Source organism: Dipteris shenzhenensis, chromosome 4 (assembly GCF_047967505.1).
Source record: "Dipteris shenzhenensis isolate YYH24624 ecotype China chromosome 4, Dip_SZ_1.0, whole genome shotgun sequence".
In the NCBI taxonomy this organism is placed as follows: Eukaryota; Viridiplantae; Streptophyta; class Polypodiopsida; order Gleicheniales; family Dipteridaceae; genus Dipteris; species Dipteris shenzhenensis.
Window position 1 is genome coordinate 3661579 of NC_141599.1, and position 23226 is coordinate 3684804.

The window sequence follows — 23226 nt, forward strand, 5'->3', positions numbered from 1 at the left end:
CCACATGTCCTTTGACCCTTGTTAGGGTCCATCCTAGGGTTTTGTCTCTATGACTACCCTAGCTTTGCACTTCATTGTTGTTGCTGCAATTTCATTCCAGCTTGCTTCAGCTCCATTCTCTCGCGTTCTCTCACTTCCAATTCCAACAATATCAATGTCATGATAGTCCGAGTTCAAGACATCTAGGGATTCAAAAGACTTACGCTCTACTGAAAAGGGCACAAATGTCCTATCTCTGTAAAGGTGGTGGAACTACCAATGTATTGTAGGCCAGCCTTGCCATTCTTCACAAAGGCATTGGACAAAGTAGTTTGTCCCCCTCGCTCGCCTGGAAATGTTAATCGTTTTTGTGTGTTGTCAGCTACTGATAAGCCCGCTTCCCCACATGTTGCTTTACAAGTATATACACCGGGTATGCCTTCCCCGCAAGTTTGGGGCAATTTTGCTAGATCTTGTTTTGAATGTGGAAAGTTTGGGCATCTGCAATCCGAGTGACCTCAACTTTTGCTGAAACCTCCCCCTGCAACTAATGCCTCTATGCTACGGCCTGTTGTCGCACAAAGAACTTGTGGTTCAGGGGCTGCATCCCCACCCAAGGTTATTTAAAAGGACAAGGCTAAAATGCCTTCAACAACTTCTAAGTCAAGGGATAAAATGACAATTGGAAAGAAACCCGCTTCTTATGATTAGCAACGGCCTATTTAAGCTGAGAGCAGTGGCCAGTAGAAATTGGACGGAGATTGCTTCTACTTCTAGGGAGGCTTCGACTGTTGATGGTTTTGGGTTTGGCAGGCTATGGCCCACAATGGTTTGAACTTTGGGCGGATCCACTATAACCATTTCACATGTGAGCCATGCCATCAAATACTCGTGTTTCTTCCCCTGTGCCTATTTCAAATAGTAAGCGAGTAAATGCTTTTGAGTATGCTGGCCATGCAAGTGGAGGTTCCATGTGGCAATTCACATATACTTGATTATACGTAAGTACATGCCGATCAAATGCTTTACGTATATTGTTCAAGGCCTCTGTAATATACATAAATGGAGGCTGGTTTGGGATTACATCACTTGTCAAAAGACATATGTTGTTTGTTTGCAAGAACATAATCAACACTCTTTGGCGAGCCATGAAGGTTACTTTGTGGGGTTTCACATATTCTATGCTGGCCTTCTTCCTTTTTAGGGGTTGCTATGTTGATTCACCAGAATTTGCAATCGCAGATTGCATATAATGACCCCGATGGTAGCTACCTCATTGTTCACTATATGATAAATGGGAAAGTCTATGAATTTTGCTTGGTTTATGCCTCACATACTCCTGCAGTTCAGGCTCAAATGTGGCATCATCTGGCTGATTGTCCCTAGATGGGGGAATGCTTTCCTTTGTAGGGATTTCAATAATTCCCATGAAACCCAAGATAGTAGTACTCATAAATCTCACATGTTGGGGAGAGAAAGAGATGCTTGGACTCACATACCTAGATGAATCCAAGAACATTCCCAAACTCATCCTCTAAAAACACAACATAGTGCAGTTTCAATCTCACAAGAGTCACTCATCAGATTGAAAGCCATAAACTCCATCACGCATAGCAAGGACTAGCTACTATGACATCCCCACTGACATCATTAGCGCCCAACAGTGGGTGTAGACCATAGTATAAAAGTATGCTCTCACACATACAAATCCACACACCCACACATACTTGAGCATCCATTTATACAAAGTCTTCGTACTGAGTTTCTGTCGGCACTCCGGAGGTGAAGGGCAAACTCAGCCATGACGAAGGCTAGCACTAAAGAAGAAGGCTAATCAAAAAGTAGTCCAAATCTCTTCATTCAAGCTACAACTGCTTGTGAAGTCTAAACGATTTCATTTTAGTCTATCCCGAACGAGCATCTAAATCTAAATCTAGCTGATAGGGTAACGCACCATTTAAGATAGAAAGAATTATCGCAATACTAGCAAGCTGCAACTTGGACAAAAACTTCACAAGGTGAAATTTGCATGTCCGCTAATCCGGCAAAAGCATATACCTAGATGAATCCAAGAACATTCCCAAACTCATCCTCTAAAAACACAACATAGTGCAGTTTCAATCTCATGAGAGTCACTCATTAGATTGAAAACCATAAACTCCATCATGCATAGCAAGGACTAGCTACTATGACATCCCCACTAACGTCATCAGCGCCCAACAGTGGGTGTAGACCATAGTATAAAAGTATGCTCTCACACATACATATCCACACACCCACACATACTTGAGCATCCATTTATACAAAGTCTTCGTACTGAGTTTCTGTCGGCACTCCAGAGGTGAAGGGCAAACTCAGCCATGACGAAGGCTAGCACTAAAGCACAAGGCTAATCAAAAAGTAGTCCAAATCTCTTCATTCAAGCTACAACTTCTTGTGAAGTCTAAACGATTTCATTTTAGTCTCTCCCAAACGAGCATCTAAATCTAAATCTAGCTGATATGTCTGACACTTTGCATGCTTGAGATTTATGGTAGCATCTTATGCCCACTAGTACTGGATACACTTTTCAACACAATACATTTACTAAATATTGGGCTCAGCTAGATCGTTGGTACATGCTTCACGCGGGGCAATTTTATGCTTATGCTTGTGAGATGACCGTGGATTATTCTCTGCGCTTATCTCTTATCTATGACCTTGCATTTTGGGCTTCCAGTTCATGATGAGAAGTGGCCTGGCAAAAGGCTCTTATTGGTCAATAATTATTATCTTAAGCACCATGCCTTCAGAATGGTCATAGCTCTCATTGCAATCGTCTTGCTTTCAAGGAGGTCCACTATGTCAAAGTATTAAATGCATGTTTGCAAGCCATTGGTCAAGGATTCAGCAATTAGATTTAGATGCTTGCAAAATATGGAAAAGGACAAGAATATGTGGTTCTACCTTCTTCATCTCAAGCAGAACATCATCACATACCCATTCTAGAAGCATTATCTTGCATTGAATTGACGCTCTAGTGAGATGTTTGCCACTACTTAAACTATGTAACATAGCCACGCTCTCTTGGAGTTGAGTAATTGTAGATGTCTAAAACTATTAAAACTGAGTGAATTCTGCAGCCATTCTATTCTTGAACTGTGTAAGCTGACATAAATATGCAAAACAAGAGTCCATATGTGTTTTCTTAAACAGGTGAGTTACCATGTCATTGTGTCTTGTGCAGTCAAGGAAGAAAGTGTGCGCCTTATAGTGTATCGATTCAAGCTGCTTTGTACTCTTCTTTCTGGTGAACAAGCTGCAGTGAGGGTGCTGAGTATACATGAAAGAGAAGGGGAGAAGGGGAGCGCAGCAAGGGCGGTGGGGCTGGTAGCTATGTCAGCCAAGAGAAGGGCTGTTATAGAGGCCTATGAGGTGTGTTGGGCCTTGAGACCCAAATGACGCAGCAGGCTGCTCACCAAGGACTTTCATAGGTTCGGCATGCTCTTTTTGTACGCATATTGCAAAAAGTCAAAATTGCATTTAACAAATTTAAAGCAAACTACAAAGGCGAGGCCTGATTTTAGACACTCAAGTAGGCTGAAAACTAGCTTGATCAGCAAATTCTCCTCTCTCCTACTCTAGACGTCTCTTCTTCAAACGACATATTTTGGTGGATATTTTGAAAACAATTTGCAAATTGTAAATGGACAATCTACAACCAAAACGAATTCTAAAGAATGTTATAATAAATTGACATTATAAATCAGCTAAGCCTCTACACAACATGATATGTCGATACCGTTCTACTAGAGCATGCTTATCCACGTACTCTGGAACATACTCATCGGACATGGAGAAGATAACCTGTACATCAAATAAACACCATATCCAAGTAAGACTCCACAAAAACGAAGATCATTACATTCTGCCATTGCAAGCAAATTTGAAATTTCAAAATACATCAACAAGACCACAAATTTCACACCTGTTTTATATAATTGACATAGTACGTGGAAAATGTATGCTTCCTACCAAGAAGAACTTTCATTCTCATTTTCAGAGTATAGTATCTTAGATGAGCTGCCTTTGCCGCAAGTAGCAAACACTTCCATGCAATATTTTTGCAATATTTCACAAGAGCTTCGTGATAGAAATCGGAGAACACAAACTGAAATCTGAAAAAGATTCTTCACGATAAAAATGAGGGAGAGAAGAAGGAGACACAGCATGCACAACACTAGGGCACAAAAATAAGGGTTGGACTCCCCCGAAGGTCTTTATTGCAATAGAAAATAATTTGTACAACTGGTCCTGAGAAGAGCATGAAGATCAGCACAACTCTTCCATCCATCCACCTTGAGGCCCTTCTTTTATAGACTTGGCCTAGCTTGTGCTTTTATAAAAGCTAAACCTGCTTTTTATGCTACTTTTACATAAAGCTAGCTTTAACTACTTTTTTCCATCATTAAAGCGCTTTTCCCCCCATGTGGAGTGCCTTTAATGAACTTTCCAGCACTAGTGGGCCCTCCATACAAGTAGGGGGGGCCACTTTTTAATTTTTGCCTTGTGGGACCTGCTTTTTGGCACGTTGCCCCTTGAATTTAGGGCCTTTTGGCACCCTTCAAGGTCCTACATACCAAAATTAACAAATACCAACACTTTAACCCATTAGAGGTTAGCCAAATGCATGCATTCTAATCTTGGACTAATCCTAGTGCCTTGTGGGCATTCCCACAGTTCTCTTTTACCAATGGAAAGAAAAAGTAAAACAAAGCTTATTCTAGTTAATTAAAGTCAACTTTCTTGACCATCGTCAATGCAATAAAGATTCCTCTTTATGTCTTGGGAGAAGTACCAATTTGGTGACAGCCTTAGGTCTACGAAGCAAAATTTTGAATGACATCGACCTCACCGGTGTGGGCCTGTGGTATGGGATATAGGTTCTTACTATGCACAGTTGCTTGGCTTAAAATGTCTTGTGCCCTGCTCCCTCAGGGGTCTCTCAACGTCTCACAAAAGTGCACTATCCATTCCTAACCTCAAGCGCTAGAAAAACCTATGCTCCATTCTAAAACAACAAATAATTGGCACAATCCAACCACACACACTTCCAATTTTCTAACCCTTTGGAAAGAAAAGATGGTCCACCACTCTTGCACTCTTGATATGCGGTCATAAAACGAATACAATTTTGAAGATTTCATGAAAGAGAGAGAAAGAAAGAAAGAAAGATAGTATTACCATCTTTTGAAGGCCTAGCGGGCCTATGAGACGAAGTACAAAACCAAAGAACCCATACAACCACTCTGTGGGCCAAAGTAATGGGCTCGCTTAGGCCCTTATGCTGAGTACTAAACTAGATAGAAACTAAAGAACAAAACTAGTACTCAAAACTCATCACACACACACACACACACAGAAAAATCTATTAACGCTCGTGGGAGGCCTCGCGGGTCTATGGGACAAAGTACAAAGTACACCAAAAAGTGAAAAACTCATACAAGCCTCAATGAGCTCGAGCAAAGGGCTAAGACCCTTGCTGAGTACTATGGTGATATAAAGACCTCAATAGCTAGAGCAAAATTAGATACAAAGCGTATACTAAGTGAAATAGGCTGAGAGTTGGGACTCAAAAACTGAAACCCAGCGTTGTGGTGGCTTGTCTGTGAGCAGTGAAAATCTTGGATCTGCGCCTTGTCGGGCTATCTCATGCTATAGTGGCGAAGAAGGGTGTGTTCTCCTCGATCTACTACGAAACACACACACACACATTTATTAGAGTCTTCGAAAGACCAACCGGTCTATGAGACTATAAGAAACCTCATACAACAAGCTGAAAGGGTGGAGCTCCTGAAACGAGCATGATCACCGATGCTAGTTGCTAAATGCTACATAGTCATAAAACCATCACTGATGCATAGTCCTAACATCTTCTACATCATCATCATTATCACATCATCTCAAATCCAATGTCAAGTCTGGTCTAATATAATAGATACTTGAGGTCCCTAGAAGGGAGGTCATGAAGAACCCAATGGCTGGCGGGACATAAGACCACAAATACAACATTGGCGGCTATCTGTGTGCGTGGTCTGACGTGGCCTCCTGACCATGGCTCTGCATTTTACAAGGGCTATGGTAACTCTTGTAGGACGTGTAGGTCACCCCCCGGGCCTGAACATAGAAGGGATGTCTCCAAGCATGATATGTGTGTCCTCCCTCTATTCAGTGTGTCATGTCGCTCTCTCTCGATCTCTACCTTGGAGGCATCGGTCAGCTTGTTCGTAGAGATGAGAGGGCTCAGAGCAGAGGGTCAGGCCGGTTTCAGGCGAGACCATGGGACTATGGATCACCTACTCACGCTCAGGAGTGTCATTGAGGAGGCCAGATCACGGAAGGAAAGGATATACTGTTGCTTTGTGGATTTCCGCAAAGCCTTTGACACAGTACCTCGAGCTCGTCTTATCACACACCTACAGACATTGGGATTTGATCAGGAGATCATCTGGGCAGCCATGGCACTGTATGAGAGAGTCTCAAGCCGAGTTCGTACAGGCGCAGGTTGGACAGATGAGATCCTGAGTACCATAGGGGTTAAGCAGGGTTGTCCCTTATCATCGACCCTGTTTGGCCTCTACATCGATGAGCTTGAGACTTTCATGGGGCTCCAACGACACCTGGATGCATTGCAGGCTTTTTGTTTATCCCATGATTTGGAGGTCAACCTTGGCAAGACCAAGGTCATGATCTTTAACACCTCTCGAGCAAACATGCAACGGAAGTAGTTTACTTTTACTTTCGGTGGGTCACCAGTTGAGATCGTATCCTCATGCACTTACTTGGGGGTCATCTTCTCCGGCCCGATCTTCACGATGAGACTAGCGATGCAGGCTAGACTGAGCAAGGGATACGCCTCACTGGCTCGACTAGAGAGAGAGTGCTTTCACTCCCACTTCCACGACCCTCGGACCAAGGCTCTTCTCTTCGACTCCTTGGTCCGACCAGCCAGTATGTATGGCAGCCCTTGTTGGGGGCCTGACATGTCAACGATAGAGTGGACACAGGTGGAGCGCTTGCAGATCCAAATGCTCTCACGGATGATCCGAGGGAAACCGTCTGTACCACATCACATCATTCAGGCCGAGTTTGGTGCTTCTCCACTCCAGCTAGATGCAGCCTTTCAGACCATCACATATCTACACCCGGTTAGATCATATGGGGACTGCACATTAGGGAGACAAAGGTTGCCATGGTTGGCTCTTGATTCCTCCATGAGGTTGACAGCAGAGGGAGACGAGCGATGCTGGTATGCACGGGTTCACAGATGGTTTGTGAGACTAGGGTTCCACATCAATAGGATACCTCCTTTTCAATATAGTTTAGATTCCCCTCTGGTACTCCCACCCACCATCCCGATTGGGCCACATACCAACCAGGTCATTCGAGAGGATCTCCTGCAACTACACACCTTTAGGACCTGGTTGGAGCCGAGGAAGCTTCCAGTGAAGCTGAGTTTCTACAGAGATTATTGTCTTCGCATTTCGGAGGAGGGATTCATCACACCACCGGGGTACACTGAGCTTCATATGCCTCACTACGGATCTCCATTGGACAGTTTCGGGTATCATCACACCGCCTCCGCATAGAGAGTGGCAGAGCAGAGGGGATTCCTAGGGAGCATCGCTTATGCATATTGTGCGACTGTCAGGAGGTTGAGTCGGAGGAGTATTTTATTTCCACTTTTTGGTCTCAATTTGATTTGGTATGTGCCACGTGGAAGGTATAATGCGTACATTTTTACAATCCCTACTAGTGACTACGTATGAAAAATGACGCACGTACTAACCAAATACGCATGTGGGCTTATCTGTTGGGGATGAAACTTTGCACGGCTCTTAGGCTATTTTAGACCTACATCCATGCAAGATTTGGTCTCCAACTGATTTGGTATGTGCCACGTGGGAGGTATAATACGTACATTTTTACAATCCCTACTAGTAACTACGTATGAAAAATAGCGCACGTACTAACCAAATACGTATGTGGACTTATCTGTTGGGGATGAAACTTTGCACAACTCTTAGGCTACCCTAGACATACATCCATGCAAGATTTGGTCTCCAACTGATTTGGTATGTGCCACGTGGAAGGTATAATGTGTACATTTTTACAATCCCTACTAGTGACTAAGTATGAAAAATGGCGCATATACTAACCAAATATGCATGTGGACTTATCTATTGGGGATGAAACTTTGTACAGCTCTCAGGCTACCCTAGATCTACATCCACACAAGATTTGGTCTCCAACTGATTTGGTATGTGCCACGTGGAAGGTATAATGTGTACATTTTTACAATCCCTACTAGTGACTACATATGAAAAATGGCGCACGTACTACCCAAATACACATGTGGACTTATCTGTTGGGGACTCAAACTCTAGACTCAGACAACAATGCCTCCAACTCTGCAATCTGTGCATCTCGAGTGAGTCCGACATAGAGAGTACAGGGCTTGGCCACATCATCAGACACCTCTCAGAGCAGGATCAAAGAGTTCTTCCCATCAAGTGACATTGATTGTCCAGTCTCTAGCCGCCAACGTGACAAAGACCCCGACCCACCAACGATCACAGCACGACACACGAGATAGAGGGGACACACAAATCACTCTCGAGGACCTCCCGTCATCATGGTTGTTAAAACACTCGTGTCTTATGATAAGACACCTAAGACACGTGTCTTACCTTAAGACACCTTTAGACACTCTTGCGTTTGTTTTTTTTTTTTCGTGGGTGGGGAGTAACAACACACATTGAGTTTGACTTAGCCATGCTATCATTGAAGGTGACTTTGGATCTAGCAGTAGCAGTGACCTCATAGATTCAGATTAGGATGAATCTTCAGAGATTTGAGTCTTGAGAGTCGAAAGCTTCCTTTCAATTATATATATCGAGATGCAGTTTTCATTCATGTCACATGTGACAAGATTCAATTGTCAGTTTAAACCTTTAAGTACTCAAAACTTGTGAACTCTTCAGTCGTGAGTCTTAACTTTAACTTTTAAGTCTTGAGTGACGAGTCTTGACTCTTAACTACATTGTACAAGTGCATTGTTTCTTCTTGCATTATTTAAGTGTAGCTTATTGTACTTCTAGAATCTAGCAGCTAGCTATGCTAGCAAGTTGTACATTTGTATACTTATACATATATTAATTAAATATTTATTATTATAACCACAATGGCGTGTCTTACGTGTCTTATCTTTAAGACACTTTAGACACTCGTGTCTGAAGCGTGTCTAACGTGTCGTGTCTTAACGTGTCTTACAACCATGCCCATCATTGTTTAGACCCGGGATACGTCCCACGGGAGTCACGGTGGCTCTAGTCTTGCGTCGAGCCTCGTCCAGGAGACCGAGATGCACGGCACCCCTTGACGGGCACCAGCGTCCCATCACCGGCTATGCACCAGCCAGGGGGACATGACATACGGAGGATTCCGCTCCGCTCGTCCTTTTCTTTTCATTGTTACATCTAGATGTATTTGATTATGTATGATCAAACTTAGGATTCAGCACGGGTGATGATGCTCGTTTCAGTAGCTCCACCCTTACTGTGATTTGTATCAGGTTTTCTTTCAGTCTCATAGACCCATCGATCTTCTGAAGACTGTAATAAAATTTATTTCTTTCTTTCTGTCTTTCACCCTGTGCATCGGGAAATTGGTAGAGGCTCTTTCAGCTCCTGGAGGCCCTCAAGCCCTACCGCCACAAAAGTGCCCAGGTCAACACCATTTCAATTGCCCCCTTGCGGTGGCCTTTCAGGAGATCTTCGACTCAAGATTTCTTCCCAAGTCGCTTGGTCAAGGCTGGATTTGTTTGATCCCGGAAGGGCAAGACCGTATAGATATCCCAATAGTGATGCTCGATCTCCCTTTTGGGCACTTGCCTACAAGATTTTGGCTAGGTCTTGAGTCTGCAATTGCACCCTCACTCCCCGACATTATCCATGACATGCAGACAGGTTTTGTTCAGGAATGCAGCATCTTGGAAAACATCTTCACGTTCTAGGAGGCAGTGTGAGGAGTCTCAACCTATCACAGTCCTTTTGGACTTTACCATGCGAGTGGATTTCATTCAAGGGTCTCCCTTTATACAAGGAGTTCAAGTTAGATGCTTATAGAAGGTTATACTAGGAAGGCCTTTTCCTTTTGCCACTCAGTGTACCATGGCTGCCCTCTAGCCCCGTTCTCTTTCTTCATCATGGCAGATGCTTTGGGCTATTTTCTCTGTTCTCAGTAATGAAACAGGGAATGGAAGGTCTGAGGACTGCATTACAAGGCATCTAAGAAAGTTGGATACCATGACTGAGAAGGTGCTGCCACCCACCATAGGGCAGACATAGCAGTAATCTGCCATGTCTGCATTGCTGCGTCTCTGTTCTCAACCTTGTTCAGAAGTCATGGCTAGTCTATGTAGCTTACCATCTCATAATTGTAAAACTGTTGCAGCTGTCCAATGCTAACAGAGCCGTCAGATTATCTTCTACCCCGTAAATGTTTACTTGAGCTCAATGTTGGTCATAAAGGTACCAGGTCAACCATGCTTATCAACTTTAGCTTCCCACAACCGTATTTCCTGGAAAATTACCAGATAGCCCTATTTGGGGCTACTGTTAGCCATATACATCAATAACTATGCAAACACACACCAGATTTGCACTTCTTAGTTAAAACCCAAGGATGCCAACACATGAGAGCTTACCTGACAAGGGATGCGTGACATGTGCCCAAGCCTTAACCGAAGTTGCTGGTCTGTTAGATCAGAACTAAACATATCATCATCTCCCATGTAGGCACAAAGAGAATGGTACCTTTACATCCGACAGTGAAATTCGTAAGCATTGAAAGAAGGCACCACCTGACTTGTACATTGCTGAAATCCTGTTAATTCATGGTGATACTATTCTAGTGAACATTAAGGGACTACAATTAGGCTCTCAGGCAGTCTCATGTAGGGCCTTGATGAGTCTGAGTGATGACAAATACTGAAACTGCATTGTACTTAGCAAATAGTGAAAAGGGAGGAAGGTTGTAGCACAGATCGAGGTGCTCTACTGAAACAAATGTATGCATTTTCAGGAATTTTTACGTTGAGGTACAAGCAAGGAACAAGTAACACCATTGACAGAAGAAATTTGCACAGACTATCAACAAAACATAAGAGATCAGGGCTTGTATTGGCTGGCGAATGAGCATAAGGTTGAGAGAAAAGCAAGCAGCAAGTCACATGATCGATAGCACAGACTATAACACTCATTGAAGAACTTACAGTTCAGATGATCGGTGACATAGGCCAAGCACAACAAATCACGCTCCGACAACCCTCGGGCAGGAAAGAAAACTCAGAATGCAAAAGGCCCCCACTTCTATTTCTGTTTTCTTCAAATTTTTACTAATATGATATAGAAGAAAAAGTGGACATATTGAAAGCCACAATAGGTTGACAAAATATATTGTATTCGCCATGTAGTTCCTTAGCTTGCAGTTGAGTTCTCCTGTTATTTGGCTGCTCAGCATCACCAGATCCTATGCTTTCAAGATTGCTGCAATTGCAGATTAAAATCCAACCCTAGGCTTTGCAAAATTTTGGTGATGGAGTACGATTCTGTAACACTTCCTTTCATTTGCAAAGACTGCAAGGAAAGCACTATCTTCTGGACACTTTCGTGCTTGTTCATACTTTGCCACTTCTCAGTTTGTTCACAGATAGTAAAAGGTTCACAAGATTACATCTCGATCTACAGAGCATCTGTATCCTCCAGGATCTGGTAATATATATACATCTAGATGAATCCGGAAACATGCACAAACTCATCCTCTAAAAACACAACATGGTGCAGTTTTAATCTCATGATAGTCATTCATAAGATTGAAACCATAATCTCTGGTAATGACTGTACAGATTAACAGATAGTTGCAATTTGAATGATACAAGTGATCCAACTGAGTTTATTTAATGACATTTGATGGGCTTCTTTTTAAAATTTTATAACACCCTTGCATTTCACAACCATTCCAAACACCAGCATTTGCGCACACATAATATGTTTTAACAGCTGGTCACATCGTACTTCTGAGAAATACAGAGACCTCTACTAATTTAATCAAAAGATCAAAGTTACAGATATTTTGAAAGCTTTCTCTGTTTCGGTGGCTGGTTACCCAGCTCAAACGCCTTAAAGCTCTGAACTTCACATATTTCACCGAGAAGCCTTTCGTTGGCCATGAATACTTCGTTTCTTACATCAATACATTATACATTGTTACATACATTAATGGTTATACATCTTACCTATAGGCAGTAATTGGAGCTTCTGGAGATGCTTCCCGAGGCATAAGGTCCATGGATCTGCCTGCTTTGATCATGTCATCTGCTAAGTCTATCAGAGCTGCTGTACCAGGAATAGTTGCCCTATACTCCCTATCACTAACAGGAGCCTGCCCAAGAACAAAAGCAGACAAAATCTAAGTCTGCAGAGACAATGCCTTGACAACATAGTGTCTTTAGGAGCTTGAAAAACTTTTGAGTAGGGACAAACTGTACTAGACAGACAATGCATTTCACCATAAATACGAATCTACCTTTACTCTAATCAATAGGCCAAGCATTATTCATAACGTAATGCATAGACACATACAACAAGCATGCACAAAGAAATGAATATACAGAGTTCATGTGTACAACAGAGTATGGGGCTTTGCACCTGTAAAATAGCACCTCTTACAGCTCTGGAGTAGTTACTTCCCATTCGCATGTAATGCACAATATCCTGGTATTCACATAGGATCAGGCTTGTTTCAGGAGAATGCATATTTGACTGTGAGACTATTTCAGTAAAAAGATTCCATCAGAAGCATGAGCAGAAGGAAGTTCCTTCAAAAGCAACCATGACCCTCAGGCAAAAATGGACACAAATCTCAACAATGCAGTGCAGACGTGTAGTCAATGAGCTATGACTTGGGATATTGGTTGAATTCCCTTACTTGACAACCAGTGCTATGCCCAAGAAGCATAACACCATTTGAGCCCTCCTTATCTATCAAATAAGTAATAAGTTGATCAACCTCCATTGCATCCTGCAGAGAGAGTATAGCATTAACAGACTACTAGCAGAAAGCTTGATTTAGATTCAGCCAAAACAATGGCTACCCCTTTTTCTAAATCAAGAAACCTTTGAACCACTAGTTTCCACAGCAGGAGTGATTGTACGTCATCAGTAGACTCTGGTTATTACTCTAAAAATAAAGATCTTTTTATTTATACCACATTGTGATAGATATCTGAAGGAGCACATCAACGGACAATGCCTAAGATTGGAATAACAAAAAATTAACAAGATAAAGATGAAGGAATCCCAGGAAAAGGAGACAGGCTTCAGGCTCTTGCGCGACAGAGATTTTATGAGAATCCTTCTACATGCATCCCCCCCCCCCCCTTCCCCCCCCCTTTCTTTCTTCTTCTCTTACCTTTATCCCTTGAACTCCAGCTTGGTTACATATTCCCTTTATTCACCGCTGAAAGTATATGGGGATCACACTACTGCAATGCATCTGGCGGGTTGTGGTTTTGAATGAAGATATAGGAGGAAAGGTATGTACTCCAATTGGTTTGTTCGGGGTTTCTTAGGGGATGCCAAAATCTCTCTAGGCGGTGAGCCATGAGATCCGGAAACAGGGGGCTATAGCTGGCAACCTGATCTTCTTTGTAATTCATCTTCAGCTCCTTTCAGGAGCTGTTTGTACAATTTTTTCAGCACATTAATAGAAATTACCTTTTCTTGAAAAAAAAATGTGCCCCAATAAAAGAAATTTTAAATTTCTATTAACATTACTTGGGGGAAAAGAGAGGGCTGGAAACTTTTTGTTTAGAAAAATGAGGATGAGGGAACATCTTCTAAGCAGGGGTAAGCCTTAGCCAAATGGCCAAACTCCTTGCAGTGTAGGCACTGGCCAGGTAAACATTGCTCATCTCAACAAAATTTGTTTAGCTTGCACTGCTGAATGAGAAAACTCCTGTAGAGAAAATACTGGCTGAATTGAAGAAACAAGGGGAACCAATACAGGAAGAGTGGTGGAAGGAAAAAAACAAGAAAGAAAAGTGGGAGAGGGAGAAAGAGAAGACACAGGGGGAATCAGAAAAAACCAGTATAAAAGACAGGATGCAACTATGGGAACAAAAGCTCACAGACTTTCTTCACTATTGCCACCCCACGCTTAGCCATACCACACACACCACATAGGAAGCACAACACCTACCACGACATACACTTAGATCACAGCCTCTCACCGGCCTACTCTGGACGCCTAAACAGACTCCTAACCTACATCAATCACATACCACTCATAGAGGACCGTGCTGCCCTAATTAGTCGCACACTCCACTAGGGTGCCCTCCAAATCTTTCCCCACACCACACGGTCCACTAGACCACCACCTCTTGGTTTCGTACCCTGCAACAATTGGTACGATGCAGAGTGCAAGGCTTATCGCCGATAGCTCCCACTTGAAACCAAATGTCACCTCCCAAACACACCAGACACGGTACGCAAGTACCGACATCTCGTACATCGGAAGAAGCAAGCATTTCTTCGTCGAAATGAGGAGCTGCTGCACATCTTGTACAGCAACAACTCTAGACACGAGAGTCTGGCACACGTATGCACACCATCTTTATGATGTCCCATACCAGCCCACTCCAAATCTCATACACACGTGTCGCCCCACCACTTGCACGTTGTTCACCAGAGGGGGAGTCAAGGACGCGACATTGAAACTACACAATGGCCCAGCTAAGGATTACGAGGGGATATGCATTGAGTTTATTGCATATGGGATCGACACGTTAGCCCCGATCCTAGCAAAGCTATTCAATGACGATGTTTGCCTTGGCTTCCCGAGCCTTTGTGGATTTCCGCAAAGCCTTTGACACAATACCTCGAGCTCGTCTCATTACACGCCTACAGACACTGGGATTTGATCAGGAGATCATCTGGGCAGTCATGGCACTGTATGAGAGAGTCTCAGGCCGAGTTCGGACAGGCGCAGGTTGGACAGATGAGATCTTGAGTACCATAGGAGTCAAACAGGGTTGTCCCTTATCACCGACCCTGTTTGGCCTCCACATCGATGAGCTTGAGACTTTCACCGGGGCGTTCGGAGGGACCGGTTGATCACTTGCCGGGATCATCATAAGGATTCTTCTTTATGCGGATGATGTTTAGATGCCCCTTCGGTACTCCGACCCACCATCCCGATCGGGCCACACACCAACCAGGTCATTCGTGAGGATCTCCTACAGCTACACACCTTTAGGACCTAGTTGGAGCCGAGAAGACTTCCAGTGAAGATGAGTTTCTACAAAGATTACTATCTTCGTATTTCGAAGGAGGGATTCATCACATATCAAAGACACTATCTCTTGATCACGAACCTCTATTCCTACGTTGAACAGATCACGGGCGATGGCACTCAATTATTCCACCCAGCCTACTCTCGTGGATCACAGATTTTCGAATTCAATTCGTTCCTTTGTTTTTTCATGCTTATCCACGAGACCCTCAATTCCCTAGATAGTTCTCCTTGCCAAATGTCATCGTTTTAGCCTCTCCACTTGGTGCACCTTTTTACCCCTCTCTTGGGGCACATTTAAAACCACTTGCCCCTTGGCATTATTGCACATTTAGGTGCACCTAGGCCTTAGCACTCAGAACTACCTAGTCAATGCCATTTCACCCTCACCTAGGACCTTGGCAGTTACTTCTCTTGACCATTTCATTTACGTACATTAACTATTACAAAAGTTGGTCATCTAAGAGAAAATGCCCACCGATCTTTCCGAGGTCATGCTATCTCGGCTAGAGCATAACATTCCTTCCCTCTTCAAGCATCAGCATCCTCGATGATGAAATCTGGGAACGCTCTCCGTAACTGGTATACGGATTCCCAGGTAGCTTCCGATAGAGGCTGACCATGCCATGCAACCAACACCGTGGGTATCTTCCGATTTCGTATTTGCATTGTTCCTCGGTCCAGGATCCTTGTTGGCTTGCGCCTTGCAATATCCTCTATCTCCTGAAACAAAACCACACCTTCGATTAGTGAGTCACCTGTATGCAAAAATTTCTTTAAGCGCGAAACATGAAAAACCGGGTGCACCTTACACCCCTGTGGCAATTCTAATTTATAGGCTACACTGCCTATTCTCTTTAGAATTAACCACGGCCCACAGTATCGAGGTGATAACTTAGCACACTCTCCTGAAGTCAACGACTTCAAGTGCGAAGGAACTTTGAGAAAAACTTTTTCTCCTTCCTTAAATACTCTTATAGACCGATTTTCATCCACATAAAACTTGGCTCTATCCATAACCTGACGGATATTAACTCTCGCAAGTGCTAGCATCTCCCGCATCTGAACTACAAAGTTCGCGGCACTAGGCACAATCTGAGGTACTCCAACTATAGTTGGATTTGCTAGTCTATAACCATAGTTCAGCTCAAACGGACTGAACCCGGTAGATGAATGTTTTCTATCATTGTAGGCAAACTCCAACAATGGCAACCACTTGTCCCACGTATGTTGCCTCAATGACACATATGCTCTCAGCATATCCTCTAAAGTCTGGTTGACTCTCTCCGTCTGACCATCCGTCTCAGGATGATCCCCACTACTCATTCCTAACTCAGTCCTTAGTGTCTCAAATACCGCTATCCAAAATGACCGGTAAATCTGACATCTCTCTCTGACACTATGGATCTAGGCAATCCATGCAGACGAAATATATGTCTAATGAACAAATCCGCTACTTGCGGGGCACTAACAGACTCTCTAGTCGGAATGAAGTGAGCCATCTTGGTTAGACGATCAACCACCACAAGGATAGAATCATACCCTTGTTGTGTCGTAGGCAGTCCTACTATAAAGTCCATGGAAATGCTCTCCCACTTACTTAGTGGTATTTCCAAGGGCTGTAAAAGTCCGGGTGGCTTCACCCGCTCGGCCTTGCTTACCTGACACGAGAAACACCGTGTCACATATTCATGAATATGCTTTTTCATCTTTGGCCAAAAGAAATCTCGCTTCACGAGATCATATGTCTTTTCGACTCCTGGGTGTCCCGCACACAGGCTATCATGGCATTGTCGAATGACTCTTTGCCTGAGATCATTCTGACTAGGTACTACAACCTTGCCATTTCTAACTAGCATACCATCCCTTATGGTATATCTTGCATAAGTTTGGCCTTTTCTGGATGCCAGGTCATCCTTTTCATTTTCCCCGGGTTTTAACACATGAGCTTTAGGCCACAAGCTCTAGACAAACTCGTCCACCTTTTGAGTTTCTCTTATCTCGGTCATTAGAGCACTCTCTAATACCGTGAAACTCAGGTTATGCATAATGCGAGACAACGCATCAGCTACCTTATTATCTTTTCCTCTTCGGTACCGAATCGTTAGATTAAACTCCTGCATGAGCTCTGTCCACCTAGCTTGGCGGCCCCTCAAGTCAGGCTGTTTACAAAAATGTTTCAGAGTATCATGATCCACATCCACATAAAACTCTGAACCATACAAATAATGCCTCCATGTTTTCAAAGCATGGATGACAGCATACAACTCCAATTCATGAGTTGGCCAATTCCTTTGAGAGGGAGAAAGCTTCTTGCTTTCAAAGGCTACTGGCCTTCCCTCTTGAAGGAGGACTGCTCCTACCGCAATGCTACTTGCATCGGTTTCTAGGAACAACGGTTTCTGGGGATCAACTATTTTTAACACCGGTCCTAAGACCACAGCTTGTTTTATGGTGTTAAAACTTTCTTGTTGATTCTGTCCCCAAATAAAAGGTACTTTATCTGAGGTCAGATCAGTCAATGGCGATACTATTCCGGAATATCCTTTGATATGCCTTCTATAAAACTGGACAAATCCCAAGAATGATCGCAAAAACGCGGTCAGACTCTGAGGCATTGGCCAAGTTAGTATCGCAGCCACTTTCTTCGGATCCATTTCTACCCCCTGTGGAGTAAATATGAACCCTAAATATTCAAGCCTAACCATACATAGTATAGTTTTCTTCTTATTCACATAAAGACTGGCTTTCCTCAAAGTACTGAACACTATTCTTAAGTGTTCACGATGCTTAGTAACACTTTTACTGAATATCAGGATATCGTCAATAAAATGTACTACGAACTTTCCGATATACGGACGTAGTAAATCGTTCATAAGCATGACGAAGGTCGCTAGAGCATTGGTAAGTCCAAAGGGCATTACCAAAAACTCATAATGACCAAACCTGCTTCTGAAAGCGGTTTTATGCACATCCTCGGCTCTAATCCGGATCTCTGATGGTAGCCACACTTAAGATCTATCTTGCTGAAAATCACGGCTCCATGTAATGCATCTAGCAAATCATCAATCCGAGCCATCGGATACCTGTGCTTAATAGTGATATTATTCAATGCTCTGTAATCTATACAGAGGCGAAACGTATCATCCTTTTTCTTCTTTGATATCACTGGCGAAGCAAAAGGTGAGAAACTTGGTTGAATCTGCCCCAACTTGAGGTATTCTTCCAGTTGTCTACGCACCTCCGCTTCTTCAGCAAAACTCATTCTATAGGGAGGTCTATTTACAGGTTCTGCCCCCGGAATCAGTTCAATCTTATGCTGAACTTTCCGCTCTGGAGGTAACCCATAAGGTAGTTCATCCCTAAAACATTCAGAAAACTCCTCTGTTATAAGATTAGCCAGCTTGGCCATCTCACCACTTTGCGTAACATCAAGTGCTAGCCGAAGAATCATCAACCGGCTCTACCGATGCTGTGCAAAGGAATAAAAACTCTACTTGAGCTTTTCTGATTTCCATCACGAAAACCAACGGTCCCTAAGGTATATCTTTTTCACCTCGCAAGACATAAAGCACATCATTCATCTTGAATTGATATACGTGCTTTTTCCAATCAATGGCTGGATTCTTTCTAGAATGCCACGCCATACCCAGGGCTATATCTGCATGAGCAAGCTTGGTGATTTCAAAATCAAGCTTCTCAGCATAGTCCTGAATCCGAAGCTCCAACTGGGTAACCCTTTGGTCCCATACTTCAGTTGAACTTCCATCTGCCATCCTGACTGTATACGCATAGTCAGATGGGCTTGTTTTTAATTTCAGCCTCTTCATGAGCTTGGAGTTGAGCTTGGAGTTAATCACATTGTGAGTTGACGCCGAGTCAAACAACACAATGACATCATGATTGGCCACTTGCCCTTTCATTTTAATTAACTCCGTATCATTAAAGGCCGTATACCCCGTTGCTACGGGCTTAGATAGGATGTTATCAGGTGGTTATCAGGTGCACTCGTCACTAACTTAGCAACAGATACACATAACAAACAAGGTACTAACCTCTGAGAAGGTCCCGCCAGTTGCATCTGCATATGTTCCGCATTGGGACTCTCCTGCATTTCCACGTCGCATTCAGATATTATCATATTAGCCGTGCGTCGGTCTTTATTCAGTGGGCAATCCTTCCACTGATGTCGCTGAAGGCAGCCGAAGCACAATCCTTCTTTTCTAGCTTTCTCTTTTTGTTCAGGGGTCAACAAGGACTTTGACCAAGCCCGGGCTGCCATTGGAGTTATTTTCCTTTTCACCCCAACGGTGATACTTGTTTTTACTGGTCCCTCAACCGGCTTCACCTGCTTGGTTTGGCCACTTGGCTGCGAGACACTTGTCTTTGAAATCCATTTCCTCTGAACTCCCCCTTTTTTCGAGTACTCATACTGAGTCCCTGCCTGCACAAATCCACCAGATCTACCCCTGGCATCCTCATAGTTCAGGGCTACTGCAATAGATTCATCTAATGTAGTCACATATTTAGCCCGAACTTCCATTTTGATTTTGTCGTTCAGTCCATAGATATAGTCTTTTAACTGAACCGACATAGGGAGAGGGTATGTTATTTTCATGACACATTCCCTGAATTTGTCAGTGTACTCTGCCACTGACAGACTCCTCTGACGAAGATCTCTATAAGCATCCCAAGCTCGGGAGTCTTCATCAGGTGGGAGAAAGTGTTTCTTGAATTCAGCTTTAAACCCTTTCCAGGTGGTTGGAGCAACTTGATCCTTCTGTTGCTTTATCCACCATCTGTCCGCTGCCTCAATAAACAGGTGTGTGGCCTCGCGGATTTTCTTTAGGTCGGATCTAATTTCACAAATGGCAAAGGCTTCTTCCCACTTGTGTAACCAAACCTCGATCACATCAGAGCTGCGCTCGGTCATCCGACCAGCGTACTTCTCCGGTCTATAATTAGCGATACTGCGCACTTTGACCCTTGCGCGCTCTAATGAATGTATACTGGGCTCTGGCTCTGCTGGAGCTTTGCCCTTATCAATTCTCGACGGTCTAGCCGCCGACAAGGCTTGTACCATCTCCCTTATCTCATTTTGACCTGCATTCACTTGAAGCTGCTGGTTCATAACCTGCTGTAAAGCATCTTCTAATATCGAAATCCTAACCAATCAAAGTAGGTGTTGCATGATGTGACATCTGTTGTGTTGACTGTACTCTAGACTCACTAGGATTCACCCTCGAATTCTGCCCTTCTGTCTCCATAGGTTCAAATGGAAATGGTTTTTTTTTTTTAATAATTTTTCTTTCTAAAACCCAATGACGCTTTTCCCTATACTAGGGAATTTCCTGCAATCTGATCCCGACTAAAGCACACAGGCATATGCACAGGCATAATCTGTCCCTGCTACAACATTAAAGCCTCATGCACGCTGATAGTTCTCCTTGCCAAATGTCATCGTTTTAGCCTCTCCACTTGGTGCACCATTTTACCCCTCTCTTGGGGCACATTTAAAACCACTTGCCCCTTGGCATTATTGCACATTTAGGTGCACCTAGGCCTTAGCAACCTAGTCAATGCCATTTCACCCTCACCTAGGACCTTAGCAGTTACTTCTCTTGACCATTTCATTTACGTACATTAACTATTACAAAAGTTGGTCATCTAAGAGAAAATGCCCACCGATCTTTCCGAGGTCATGCTATCTCGGCTAGAGCATAACATCACACCACCGGGATACACTGAGCTTCATATGCCTCACTCACTACGGATCTCCATCAGATAGTTTCGGGTATCATCACACCGCCTCCGCATAGAGAGCGGCAGAGCAGAGGGGATTCCTAGGGAGCATCGCTTATGCATATTGTGCGACTGTCAGGAGGTCGAGTCGGAGAAGCATTTTATTTTCAGGTGCCCAGTGTACTACGAGATCCGAGGTTGCTACAACTACCTCTTTAGAGACAGCTTCGGGCTCCTTTCCCGATTCCTCGCCTACCCAGATCAGAGATGCCTCACGGCCTTCATTCACGAGGGGGTCCGGCACAAAGGGTACTTACTCAGGCGACGGGGCTTGGCCACATCATCAGACACCTCTCAGAGCAAGATCACAGAGTTCTTCTCATCAAGTGACATTGATCGTCCAGTCTCTAGCCGCAAACGTGACAGAGACCCCGACGCGACGACCGCAGCACGACACATGAGACATCGAGAGGACACACAAATCACTCTGGGGGACCTCCCATCATCGTTTAGACCCGAGATACGTCGGGAGTCACGGTGGCTCTGGTCTTGCGTCGAGCCTCGTCCAGGAGACCGAGACGTACAGCACCCCTTGATGGGCACCAACGTCCCATCACCGGCTATGCACCAGCTAGGGCGACATGACATACGGAGGATTCCGCTTCACTCCAGTCCTTTTCTTTTCATTGTTACGTCCAGATGTATTTGATTTGATTATGTATGATCAGACTTAGGATTCAGCATAGGTGATGATGCTCATTTCAGTAGCTCCACCCTTACTATGATTTGTATCAAGTTTTCTTTCAGTCTCATAGACCCATCGGTCTTCCGAAGACTCTAATAAATTCTCTCTCTCTCTCTCTCTCTCTCTCTCTCTCTCTCTCTCTCTCTCTCTCTCTCTCTCTCTCATGTTGTACTTAAGACTTAGTACTGCCATTTTGCATTGGTGTGGATGCTCGTTTAGTAGCTCCACTACCACAGCTCATTGTATCAGGTTTTTCACAGTCTCATAGACCCATCGGTCTTTCGAAAACTTTAATAAACTTTCTTTCTTTCTTTCTCTCTCTCTCTCGAAAGGACACACAGATCACTCCGGGGGACCTCCCGTCATTGTTTAGACCCAGGATACGTCCCACGGGAATCACGGTGGCTCTGGTCTTGCATCGAGCCTCGTCCAGGAGACCGAGACGCACGGCACCCCTTGACGGACGCCAGCGTCCCATCGGTTGCCTCAAGGCCCAACTTCTGCTACTCAATCGACATCTTCACTAGAAGAATTTGATATGTTACCACAAGATGGAGAAGGTATCGACTCTCGACAAATTTGGTAGAGGTACCTCCATATACCAAGAAGATCCCCTCTAGAATGGCATGGTACGGACCTTTACCCTGGCCTCCCTCCCATGGGTAGAGTAGGGAGCTAGGCAAGCGTGGAGCAGCACAACAAAACCCGAGAAATTTTAGCAAAGAAAATCGTGACAAACAACCCGTCGCGTCATTTTTGGAGCCAGACGTTTCACCCTGACATGCCATGTTTCGCGCGTTTCGCAGACACGTTTCGGTGCCCCGAAAGACGTTTTTTGGTCACACTGGTCCTGGATATGCTTGAGGGGAACGGATCAAGGTTATGGGTCGTCTTGGTAGGAGGTGGACCATTAACCCAATATCAATCACATTGGGGCAAGACCAGTCGATGGCCTTTGGTTTTTGTGGGAGGGCCACCCCGTAAGAGAGATACAGTGGTGTAGGATTGTTAGATGATAGAGAGAGAGCAAGGTGCAAAAGAGTCGATAGAGTCTGCCGTCACGTCAAAACTAGGATAATGGGAAAAGAAGGAGTACAAGCTACAAGTAGAAAGACCTAGGACTAAGTGTCCTAGGTGTCACAAAGGACTAAGTATCCTATGTGGCCTAAAAGGCACTAACACTACAAGGGCCTATATTTATGCCTATAAGGCACATACCATGGCCTATAGGGAATCACTAGAACCACCATGAGATGGCCTACAAACCCCCCTCCATGGGATGGGCTGAAGTATTCTGGAAACGTCTCAAAATACCTGGTATTTTCTGGTCATGGTGGCACATGTTCATCCAAAAGGATATAGCCACC

The 23226-nt window shown here is 44.0% G+C and overlaps 1 protein-coding gene across 1 annotated transcript in view; it reads right to left on the bottom strand.

Moving 5' to 3' along the window:
• Positions 1-23226, bottom strand: part of LOC147902340 (alpha/beta-Hydrolases superfamily protein) — a 65686-nt gene that overhangs the window by 7705 nt on the left and 34755 nt on the right. The window contains exons 4-8 of the mRNA XM_087373448.1: positions 13009-13101; positions 12729-12794; positions 12317-12462; positions 10727-10835; positions 3761-3825 (exon numbers count right to left, since the gene is read on the bottom strand). Coding sequence (XP_087229574.1) covers positions 3761-3825; positions 10727-10835; positions 12317-12462; positions 12729-12794; positions 13009-13101 — 479 coding nt within the window. The remainder of the gene's footprint in view (positions 1-3760; positions 3826-10726; positions 10836-12316; positions 12463-12728; positions 12795-13008; positions 13102-23226) is intronic.